Here is an 11,436-nt window from a genome sequence, read left to right as displayed (position 1 = left end):
GTGTGTGTGTGTGTGTGTGTGTGTGTGTGTGTGTGTGTGTGTGTGTGTGTGTGTGTGTGTGTGTGTGTGTGTGTGTGTGTGTGTGTGTGTGTATACCAGCAGAGCAATGAACAGCCTCATTTGACTTGCAAAACATGGCTCCAATGACAAAGTCTGACACATTGGTAAGACGAGACTCAGTTGAAGAGGCAAGACTATTGAGCAACTACAACTCTTGATTCAACAGAAATGGAAACCAATATATCTTCAGGTTCTAAATGATTGCAATATCTCATACACAGGAAGGGGGTATCATGTTTTAAAGAACCTAAGAATTAAACTAACTGTGAGCTTCAGTTTCTTATGGTTGCAGTTCAGATTGTTTTAAAATATCGTGTAGATTGATCAGATTTATTTCAAACAGTTACTGATTGTAAAAACGTAAACTTAAACTTTAGAGAAGAAATATGATCAGAACATGTGGATTTTTTTTTTAAAGAATAAATTGCTGGAAGTCCTCTATCATGGGAATATATGTGTTGAAATCATTGTATTGTGTTAGAAAATCATCATCTGCAAAAAAAAATAAAAAATAAACTGTCATCATCACTTTGCAAACAAAATCAGTCAAAAAGGCCACAAAAAGCTCCAAGGCCACTGTTTGGACACCCCTGATTTAAATGATACCAGATGTAAGAGAACACCTGCTGAAAATACTATGATTTACGTATAGTGTAAGCATACATTACACTATTAACAGCTTATATAGAGTACAATTACATTATATAAGCTGTTAATTATTTATTTTCATTGAGATAATTCACTTTGATAATAATTAAAATTTAAGACTAAAAAAAGGAAATCCTACATTCAAATACCGTAAGGCAATAAGGACTGTGCGTCGCCTGCAGCTGATTGGCTCAGCTGGTCATTAATGACGTGATCCTAGGATTTCAAACTCAAACCTCGAATCCCACGTCACAGATTGACGTAAATGACCGCCTGAAACAGTCCTTGAATGTAGGCCTTCTGCGATCATTTGGTCACTAATCATTTTCTTTGTCTAAAAAAAAAAAGCCATTAAAGATAGGTTATCTTTTCTTAATGGACGAGCATGAGGGATGAAAAGAGAATTTTTAGTCCAGGTCTTTAATTAAAGGCCTGTATTGGCCTGTGATTGGCTCAGCTGGTCATTGGTGACGTAGTCCTCGGATGGTAAGCTCAAACCCCGAATCACACGTCACAGATTGACGTCAATGACCGCCTGATGCAGAGTCCTTGAATGTAAGCCTTCTGCGATTATTTGGTCACTAATCATTTTCTTTGTCTTGCATTTAAATAATTGTAAAAAAAAAAAAAATCTATTTAAGATAGTCTATCCTTTCTTAAATGGACGAGCTTCACAATGCAGGATGAAAAGAGAATTTTTAGTCCAGGTCTTTATTTAAAGGCCTACRTGAAAAGGAGAATATGCGGTCACGTGCCTCTAATTGGCTCAGGAGGTTATTGCTTTTACTGACGGCAATCTGTGTCATGTGTCTAATRTCCACGAAGATTTTTTTKGATATCTGRTAACATTTCATAGAGGCACCGCTTTAACATACTGTGAGACGCCAGTAACATCACTCTTCGTCGCCAAAATAACATTCTTGATAATGAAAATGAAATTCACCGTCGTCGTCAGAAGGGAGTTGTCACTGTGATAACAAGAGCGAGGAGAAGTTTTCTGTAATACCCTCTTATTACCGATAGAGGGCACTCATTAAGCAACATGAAAAGAATGAATTTAACTACGTCACATCCTTTCGTCGACGAGAGGGTTRCAAACATGGCGGCGCTAGCGGAGAAATCAACGAAGGAGCGTCTTCTTTCTGTTCTTGACGACTTAGARGTTTTATCCCGGTAAATTTGAACTTTTTAAGTTTGTTAATTTGTTTCGTTCCATGTTATTCTTCTTTTTCATTCCCTTCAAATTGCAAAAAACCACTAAGGGCTAATCGCTCCTCGGGTCAGACCATCTTTACCGGGCTTTCTATTGCAGAAGTGATTAAAAGTCACAATTTAGCGACTTTTGGTCGCTTAAACACTGAACCCTGCTTTATAATAATCTGTCCATGGTTTCGTAAACGTGATGAATAAACTKCAGCGGGTGTTTGCTGGAGTCTGCGTACTCTTGGTAGTTTATCTTCGWCTGCTTTTATTTCAGGGAGCTGATAGAGATGTTGGCTCTGTCCAGAAGCCAGAAACTCCCTCAGCCAGGAGAAGACACGCAGGTAACGGAGAAAAACTGTTCACCACGTCACACGAGAGGATGTATCTCACTGTGGACGTAAGAGAGAGCAGTCAGAGTTATATACATGTCTGCAATATAAAAGGATGCTAGTGGGACATTTTAAACTATTGGTGTCCAAAATTATGTTCCCAGTTCTAGAATGATACAAATTTRATGTCTTAGCGTTGGCTTTTGATAGAAAATAACTATTTTTGTTCTATTTTTTTAGGTTGATGCTTTTGCTGACAAATCAAAAATGTGTGAAAAGGAAAGAATGCGTCTAACAGAGTTTATATTTCGACAGCTACATTAATGTAGTGCAGCCAAATTATCTCACAGTAATGAAGGAATAAAGTAAATAAAAGAGTAAATATGTGCAGAGAAGTGAGACTTCCAGCTCCTTCCATTCACTGTTTACACAACCACACTCAAATTAAGTATCTGGTTACCCGGGTGTCTTTTTATTAACTATGATTTTTTTTTTCCCGTTATTGACTCATTGTTTCTGAGYTTATGGCGTAGGTCGTATTTAAAGAGGGTACRCTCTGTCCCCAGATCTTAGAGCTGCTTGTGCAGAGRGACAAGGAGTTCCAGGAGCTGATGGATGTGGCGCAGCAGCAGGGGAAAGTCCACCAGGAGATGCAGCTGCTGGAGAAGGAGGTGGAGAAGAGGGACAGCGACATCCAGCAGCTGCAGAAACAGCTGAAGGAGGCCGAACACATTCTGGTCAGAAGCAGTAATTTTGTCCTTACTTTCCTGTTAGAGGGGCAGTATTACCTACTGCCCTGTTGTTGAGCTTTCCTTGTGTTCTGTTGTTATTCTTTCATCAAAAAGACTTGATTCTTTTGTGTATATCTGACAAATCCTTTCATCGCCACGGCAACCATTYATATGAGCAAAACGCCTGGGTGGACCTAGCTCCGCTTTCAAGGACGAAGCTCCTCCTTAGAGCTGCMGTTTCCAAGCTGCCCCCTCACAGATCATGTCTCCTCCACTCAGCTCCTTCAGACTAGCCAGCAGCAATTAGCAATTAGATAGTGCAGTGTGGAACTGCACTATCTGCTGAGCWCATTATAGGAGCTACTGCTCATTGAAACGCTGGTAAAAATGTTGTTGAAGGGTTAATAGAGGAGCCATGTTGTGATGACTTCCTGAAAGTGGAGTTTCACAAAGAGCAGGAGCTTCTTAAAGAAACGGAGGCCCAATTTCAAGGAGTTAAATTATGAAGTCAAATTTCTTTTAAGTCACATTTGATATATTTAGATTTTGCATTTTTACGACAACTGAAAGTAAGATAGTTACTTGATTGTGCTATAAAATAACACTATATGGTAGGAAAACACACAGTACTGCCCCTTTAATAACAACATGACAGTATAACTGACAGTGACYGTTTTCTCCACTCGTATACGGCTGGACTTTAGCTAAATCTATGACATTTATTTGCAATGAGTAATGCAGCATGATTTTCTAACCTTTAATGTAGCATTCCTTGTGCACACTCTTACATGCCGTGTTTAATTTAGTGTTTTATTGTTTTGTGTTTTTTCCCCAAAGGCCACGGCTGTTTACCAGGCTAAAGAGAAGCTGAAATCCATCGAGAAGGCCAGAAAAGGTGAGCAAATGCAGCTTTCAGTGAACATTTACTATTTTAAGTTTTTAAATTACTTTTTTCCCTCTCTTCATRAACTCTGCATATGTCCTCGTTCAACGCAGGAAGCATATCTTCCGAAGAAATCATCAAGTACGCTCACCGAATCAGCGCCAGTAACGCCGTGTGCGCGCCGCTCAACTGGGTGCCAGGTAAGCGCCGCCGTCTCCTTTTGGTCAGTTTGGTGTTCCTGTTCTGCTACTTCGAGCTGCTAACAGAAACGCTGCGCCGCAGGTGACCCACGCAGACCGTACCCTACTGACCTGGAGATGCGCAGCGGGATGCTGGGACACATGGCCAACCTGTCGTCCAACGGGATGAACGGACATCTGCCTGGGGACGCTCTGGCTGCAGGACGACTACCCGGTCAGTTTATCTTGGAGGAACAGGAAGAACTGGAGACCAGTTCTGATGTTAGAATCAGACAACATGGGTCGATGGTGACAGGATTACTATGCAGTCTGGAGAAATATGGAGTTAAGATTCCAGATGGAAAATATGTCTCCAGACTGAATTTGGTATCCAGTTGTCTAAGACTTCCTTCTCTTATTTCTTTTATTGCTTGCTTTCTTCCTTCCTTCCTTTTTTATTGCCTTCTTTCCACTTTTTTTCTTTTTTGCTTAAGTCCTTTCTTCCTTTTTTGTTTGCTTCCTTCATTCCTTCTTACTTGGTGGCATRCTTCCTTTATTTACTTGCCTTCTTTCTTTCCCTTTTTGGCTTTCTTTGTTTGTTTCTTTCTTGCTTTCTTCATTTTTCTTGTATTTGTTGCTTTTTTCTYGTCTTTTCTTGCTTGTTTTCTTCCTTTGTTTCTTTCCTCCTTCCCTCCTTTTATTTTTTGCTTGCTGTCTTTCTTGCTTTGTAGTTCTGACCAAATACCCACACTTCATCTTTTTCCTGTGTTGCATAACCATTTCCAACTTTTTTCTTTTTTTTTTTTTACAATGTCTCTGCAGCAGACGTTTCAGCTCATTTAAGTCAATAAGTTTTTTGCTATAAGAAACATTTTCTGCCTCATAATTTTTTCTCAGATGACCAGATGTTGTTGTTTCTCCTCAGACGTGCTGACGCCTCACTACCCTTGGCAGCCCTCAGACGTCTCAGTGGGGATGCTCCCTCCTCACCATGGAAACGACTTCGGCCTCGAGCCGCCGGGTCACAACAAGGAGAACGAGGACGACGTGGAGGCCATGTCCACAGACTCGTCCAGCAGCAGCAGCGACTCAGACTGAAATAAAGACAGTGTGTGTGTGTGTGTGTGTGTGTGTGTGTGTGTGTGTGTGTGTGTAATGGTAGGCAACACTTGAACATATATTTTCTCACAAGGTTTTTTTAACACCTGACCTAACGCATGAATCATTTCTGGAAAGGTGAAGTTATGAAGCGCCGCTCGTTTTCACGCTGTAAAATGCTGAAAATCTTTAACCCACTTTGTGTCTGTCGCCACGGTGATGCTGGTCTTTGGTTCATATTCACAAAATTAGCCTGTGACCCACAAGCTACACAAAGTATTTCTTCCTTCATGTCTCCAGGCAGTAAATGTCTCTACAGAAGACGTTTAAAAACACAGGTACTCAAAAACTCTCAGTTGGCACTGCAGTAGGTCAAATCACAAATTCTTCAGTTTTTAATGCTCTTTATTGAGTTTTAACTAACACACCCTGACTGATACCTTCATCCATCTTGTTTCAGTTATCATCCCAGATAATTCACATGATCATCCAGTTTAAAAGCTAAACAGTTTCTCTATTGAAATGAACAGATCAACTTACACACACACAGTGCCATCTAGTGTTCAAATGGAATAACTCGCGTACTCAACATATATAGAAGTCAAGAAGAAGTAAAATGTTCTAAAGTTGTGCATGAAAATGCAACAGATTCTACAATGTTTTWATTTAKATGACAAAGATGAAGCCAAATTAAACCAAACTACGAACATAAATAACTCATGGAACCGCGTTAGCAGCAGTCTGCAGTTTTCTGTTTGATTTTCTCTCATGTTGTTGCTTTTTGTTGTCTCTTCACTATATGGAGGCTTGAGAACCTCAGTTTTGGCCTTAAGCTCTTTCCATTGTTCTGTGATAAATTAGCTTTGTGCTAAACGACTAAAATGGCTGCCACTTGTTTACATCACACTGACAGCCTGAGCTCAGCTGTACCAAAAATGGTGAAGTGAAAATGTTCTTCTCACTTTACTTCTGATTACACATGAAGCTTTTTGTTAAGATTAAACAGGATATAAGTMACTGAATTTTTATTTTTATTTTGACTGTAACCAGTCCACGTGTCCACTTAAACAAAACTYGTTCAGAAAGAACAGAAACTCCACCCAGCAGTCACTTTTCTACGTTTAACAACATGTCGGCTCATTTATAAGAAGTAGATCAACAGTTTCCTTGTCGTATGAATTTGTTTCAGTATCGTCATCCCAGGTTTCCTTTGGATGTTTTTTTTTCGTCTGAATTCAACAACATGAGGATTGATGCAGCAAAACAGACCAGCTTCATTGTTTTACAACCACTGAGGTTAGAGTCTTTGTGACAGTCAAGTTTCCCAATGTTCTGGTTGAACTCCAGTAGCAACAGGTTAACTGAAATGAGACAATGTTGATGATTTTTGTTCTTTTTTTTTTCTTTTTCTTTTTGAAAACATCAGCTGTAATTGGTTTAATGTATTTAATGGCCTGTTTCTGTTTGATTCACTGAGTTTTTGTGTTGCATAACTGATTGCGTGTGGTACAATGTGTAAATAAGCTTGTATATACTTTTCTTGTAAATAAACAATTTTTGATAGACCTTTTTTGTACCCGGTTGTTTCTATCAAAGTAAGAGACTTATTTAAAAAAATAAAAATAAAGAAGTGCAAATTTCATAAATCTTGATACTCTGATTATTTCATTTTGTGGACTTGAAAGAAATAACTTTCCTTACATTATTTTTAAAATTATATTTTCAGATTTGTAGTGTTGTTCATAATTACCCAAAMCCTTTTGAGTTTTTTCTGAAACATCTTAGACGAGAGTCACAGAGACGCACAAACTACCTCTACACTCAATCCACTTCTTGAGGTTAATTAATATTGAACTTCTTTTAAAATTGATGTAATTTGGCAGCATACAGATGAAAACTGCTTTTGATCTGATTKATGAAATATTATTCAAGCATTTAACGGTCATCTTGAAGGTTCTAATTATGTGTCCCTTTGATTTAATTGCGCAAAAATCTATATTTGGTGCTTATTTTTCAGTATCACTAACAAGCATATGTCAAAAAACAGACACACAACAAATGAATGTCTTAATCATGGCTAAGTTAAAGCTTTGGAATGGTCAATCCAAAGTCCAGAAGAACATCTGACAGAAATCTTTGATGCTATCTGAGAAGAGATGTGGACTATTTTTTTTAATTATTATTATTAGAAAATGTAATATATATGTTTTTATAATATGTAGTATTTTTAGTCTATTTGTTTAGGTATTTATATGTCATATTTTTATTTAATCAACATCCTTATTATGGGTTTGTATATCCAATATAGTAATTAGAAAAGTTAGAATGTAGGTCAAAGTTGAGAATATGCCTATATTTACAGCYTTCATCATGCTTCCTTCACAGGCTCTTCATACAGRGTCGACTATTTCCTTTCTTTTAGTTGAGTTGTATTTTAATTGGGTAAAACATATGATTATTAGCCAAATTCTTGCATCGTATCTTTGGTGTAGCTTTGTRATAATTTAAAACTGCTATATTTCCACTGAGAGTGGCGGGAGTGGAAGGGAAATTTGTAAATCACCTAGGTAAATTATGAATTTAATGATAATWGGGTTGTGTTATTCTTAAACGACTAATTAATTAGTAAATGACCCATGTTTATGTTTGCAAAATGTTTTATTTATAATATCTTGAATAATATTTTTACGTCTTTGAAGTTTATTTGTCTTTACATAGCATTGTTTCCTTATTTCCGACAGCACCTAAAGGTCGCACGAGAGAAAGCCGAGTTTTGAAGCCCGCTACGCATGCGCGTTCGTGACTTCTCCGCTGGAGACATGGCGACGTCCCTGATTTGCGGCTGTTTGACGGCTAGCCTGAGATCTTCGGGGGCCAGAAACACTATCAGCTCTGCTTCGAAGGTAACTGCGTCACGAAACGGAAGGAAATCCCCTTGGCTTTAGTAGCATATGTCACATTCTGTGTTGCACCTTCGCCCGACAAATGCAACTTCCTAAATAGTTGAAGGGGTCAAATCTGACATTAGCACAACTCCATAGAGTTTCCGTTGTTTTGGCTAACATGCTAACTAGCGGGACTCTGGTGTTAGCATGACTAGCTGTCAATGTTAAAGCAACATGAGCGGTCCCACAAAGCAGGTCGCTTCACTCTCATTTTTCTGGTAGTTTGAATCGGCATAAGGAGGGGATTCTGATGCTAAAGTGGGGCGAGGAAGCTCGGTGACCCTCCCGGAACCAGCCGTTGTCCCACAGCTGGACTGGACCATTTCATTTGTCCCATTGAGTCCTTTGGGAAAGATCTGGGGGTAAATCCTCTCANGGGTTGTGTTATTCTTAAACGACTAATTAATTAGTAAATGACCCATGTTTATGTTTGCAAAATGTTTTATTTATAATATCTTGAATAATATTTTTACGTCTTTGAAGTTTATTTGTCTTTACATAGCATTGTTTCCTTATTTCCGACAGCACCTAAAGGTCGCACGAGAGAAAGCCGAGTTTTGAAGCCCGCTACGCATGCGCGTTCGTGACTTCTCCGCTGGAGACATGGCGACGTCCCTGATTTGCGGCTGTTTGACGGCTAGCCTGAGATCTTCGGGGGCCAGAAACACTATCAGCTCTGCTTCGAAGGTAACTGCGTCACGAAACGGAAGGAAATCCCCTTGGCTTTAGTAGCATATGTCACATTCTGTGTTGCACCTTCGCCCGACAAATGCAACTTCCTAAATAGTTGAAGGGGTCAAATCTGACATTAGCACAACTCCATAGAGTTTCCGTTGTTTTGGCTAACATGCTAACTAGCGGGACTCTGGTGTTAGCATGACTAGCTGTCAATGTTAAAGCAACATGAGCGGTCCCACAAAGCAGGTCGCTTCACTCTCATTTTTCTGGTAGTTTGAATCGGCATAAGGAGGGGATTCTGATGCTAAAGTGGGGCGAGGAAGCTCGGTGACCCTCCCGGAACCAGCCGTTGTCCCACAGCTGGACTGGACCATTTCATTTGTCCCATTGAGTCCTTTGGGAAAGATCTGGGGGTAAATCCTCTCAACTGCTGTCTGTCCAAACAGAGGCTTTCACTGATACCTGAACACGTAGCGGCCTGAAAAAGCACAAGAGACCTTGAGATGGGCAAAATATGTTTATCCCATTTAAAAACTGGTTTTTAAATGGGATAGTCTGAACGTTTAACCTTTCCATTCGAGATGCACCAACCAGATCAGAATTTTATCATTTGTAAATGATGAAAAACATTAATAATTTTATTTTATTCTTCATAGTTATGCACTACTTTCTGCCGTGAATTTTGTGGTTGCTATGCGACAGTAGGTAAAATGGTTCAACCTTACTTTTGCAAGGCGCTTAATCAAAGCGGTTGTTTTTTGTTGTTGTTTTTTTCAAGAGATTTTATAAACTCAGATTTATTGTAATGTACAGGAAATAAGAAAAGGTCAGCGGCTGTGCTAAAACTTGGAGGAACCTGGGGTTTTAGTAGTCTTGTGATTCACTTTAAATGCGTTTGCAATGCACTTTATTTTATCCCTATTATGTTCAGATGTATACAAGAATTTTGTAGTATGCAACTAGCGTATGTGCAGCTGTCAAAGTATAAAAGAGTCATCAGAATCAGCTGAAATGATTAGTGCTACTTCCTGTGTAATTTATACTGACAATTAATAAAACTAGCTTTATAATTATGAAGTTCACCACGGTGAGTTTGTGCTGTTAATGCTTGGTTTGAGTATCAAAATAARTCACAGAAGTGTTCTTAAATTAGAAACCGTTAATCATGCCAAACTCTGTTGGTCATATTATTAAAAGATGCCTTTTTAGTTATGTTTATCTAACATTCAGATTGTYCTAGAAGTCTTAAGAGAAGTCCTGCTGACTCAGACTGAGTAACTTTTTGTTTCACATCCTCAGCTGGGTTTCCAGTGTTGCTTTTTCAGTGTTGCTGGCAGCAAACACGTCTGATATGTTGCAACTAAGTCATGTACACACGTTTCTTTAAAAAGGAATATTGCTTTAACAAAACAAAATGTACACACTGGATTAGGTTTCAGAAAAGTTTTCATCCACTTGAATCCATACAAATCCGCCCATGAGCGTTGTTTTAAACATGCCAAACCCATAGGGGGCAGTGTAACATACAGCTAAACCCTATGTCAGCTAATCTGACTGCTTCAAAACAACCACAGTTTCCTGCTAGAAATTACAGTGTTTAAAATAATGTGTTAAAATATAAAGTTGTTAAAATACAAGATGATGTAGATTGGGAATCATGAAAAAGAAAGTATGTGGATATATTGCTGTATTATTTGCTGCAAACTGCCCTAAATCTCTGTTTTCCCAGAGATTTTAAATCTTTTTTAAATTTAAAAAGATTTAAAATCTTTTTAAATCTCCACTTTTGTTGGGGTTTTTATAAATGGATTTTTTTGTGAGCAGAATGCAATACATAAAAACTCATAAAAGAAATCTGCTTTTCCAGATATCTGCCGACTTACAGACTAAAGGTAAAGATAATTGTATTTATATATCACATTTTCAGCAACAAGGTAATGCAAAGTGCTTTACATGAATTAAAAGGAAATACAAACAAAATAACAAACCCAAGGAAAAAGCAAAAAAGAGACAAAAATAATCTAATGTTGATCTAAAGTATGTAAACTAGGAGCTTGTGTTTAGGGTTGCTAAGTATCCTCTGGTCTATTTCCATTTCTGGGTTGGAAGAACAGGAGTCTGAAAAGTAGTCTTAACAATGTTGATCCAGAAGTTTCCTCTGGGCTTCTGGTCTCTGCTTCTAAATAGCAAGTACTCTACAGTTTCTGAAAAAATAAGCTAAAGAGTGACCAATTTAATTCATTTTCTGGGTGAAAAGTGAATACTCCACAGTTTCTAAATACTAGAAACTTCTATTCAGGATTGCTAGATAAGTTTAAGTAAGTATCCTCTGGTCCAATTCCTTTTCTGGGTTGCAATAATAGGAGTCTTTCAGTATAATCATCTAAATAGCAAGTACTCTACAGTTTCTAAAAAATAAACTAAAGTGTGTCTAATAAACTAGAGTATCTGGATTCCAAGTTTGTTCTAATTCCGTTTCTGAGTTAAAAGTGAGTACTTCACAGTTTCTAACGAAATAAAATGAACGCCTTTGTCTAGACCCAAGTCACCCATCAGTGGTTTAATAGAATCTTTTTTCCTGCTGTTACCTTTCAATTCATTTAAAATAGTTTAGCTGTTAAAACAATATATTGTTAGTTAATTTGATCAGGTACAGATTCTGGCCTCCATACATCAGTGGAG

At 38.2% G+C, this 11,436-nt stretch overlaps 2 protein-coding genes across 4 annotated transcripts in view; both read left to right on the top strand.

Moving 5' to 3' along the window:
* The first annotated feature begins 1,785 nt into the window (after positions 1-1,785).
* On the top strand, positions 1,786-6,692 carry med4 (mediator complex subunit 4). 3 transcript variants are annotated; one of them, XM_008402260.2, is made up of 7 exons: positions 1,786-1,881; positions 2,186-2,252; positions 2,807-2,977; positions 3,809-3,866; positions 3,968-4,054; positions 4,137-4,268; positions 4,959-6,692. In XM_008402260.2, the coding sequence occupies exons 1-7, from the start codon at positions 1,808-1,810 to the stop codon at positions 5,129-5,131; spliced, it is 762 nt and encodes a 253-aa protein (XP_008400482.1). In that variant the 5' UTR covers positions 1,786-1,807; the 3' UTR covers positions 5,132-6,692. The 3 variants fall into 3 exon arrangements, with proteins under 3 accessions (XP_008400482.1, XP_017158677.1, XP_017158678.1); XM_017303188.1 differs by lacking the exon at positions 4,959-6,692 and adding an exon at positions 4,856-4,951; XM_017303189.1 differs by lacking the exon at positions 4,959-6,692 and adding an exon at positions 4,859-4,940.
* A 1,941-nt stretch (positions 6,693-8,633) lies between these two features.
* Positions 8,634-11,436, top strand: part of LOC103460207 (succinyl-CoA ligase [ADP-forming] subunit beta, mitochondrial) — a 13,475-nt gene continuing 10,672 nt past the window's right edge. Inside the window, exons 1-2 of the mRNA XM_017303195.1 lie at positions 8,634-8,763; positions 10,622-10,646. Coding sequence (XP_017158684.1) covers positions 8,650-8,763; positions 10,622-10,646 — 139 coding nt within the window. The 5' untranslated portion in view covers positions 8,634-8,649. The remainder of the gene's footprint in view (positions 8,764-10,621; positions 10,647-11,436) is intronic.

This window comes from Poecilia reticulata, unplaced genomic scaffold (genome assembly GCF_000633615.1).
Source record: "Poecilia reticulata strain Guanapo unplaced genomic scaffold, Guppy_female_1.0+MT scaffold_207, whole genome shotgun sequence".
In the NCBI taxonomy this organism is placed as follows: Eukaryota; Metazoa; Chordata; class Actinopteri; order Cyprinodontiformes; family Poeciliidae; genus Poecilia; species Poecilia reticulata.
This window is presented reverse-complemented; position numbering and strand designations above follow the sequence as displayed.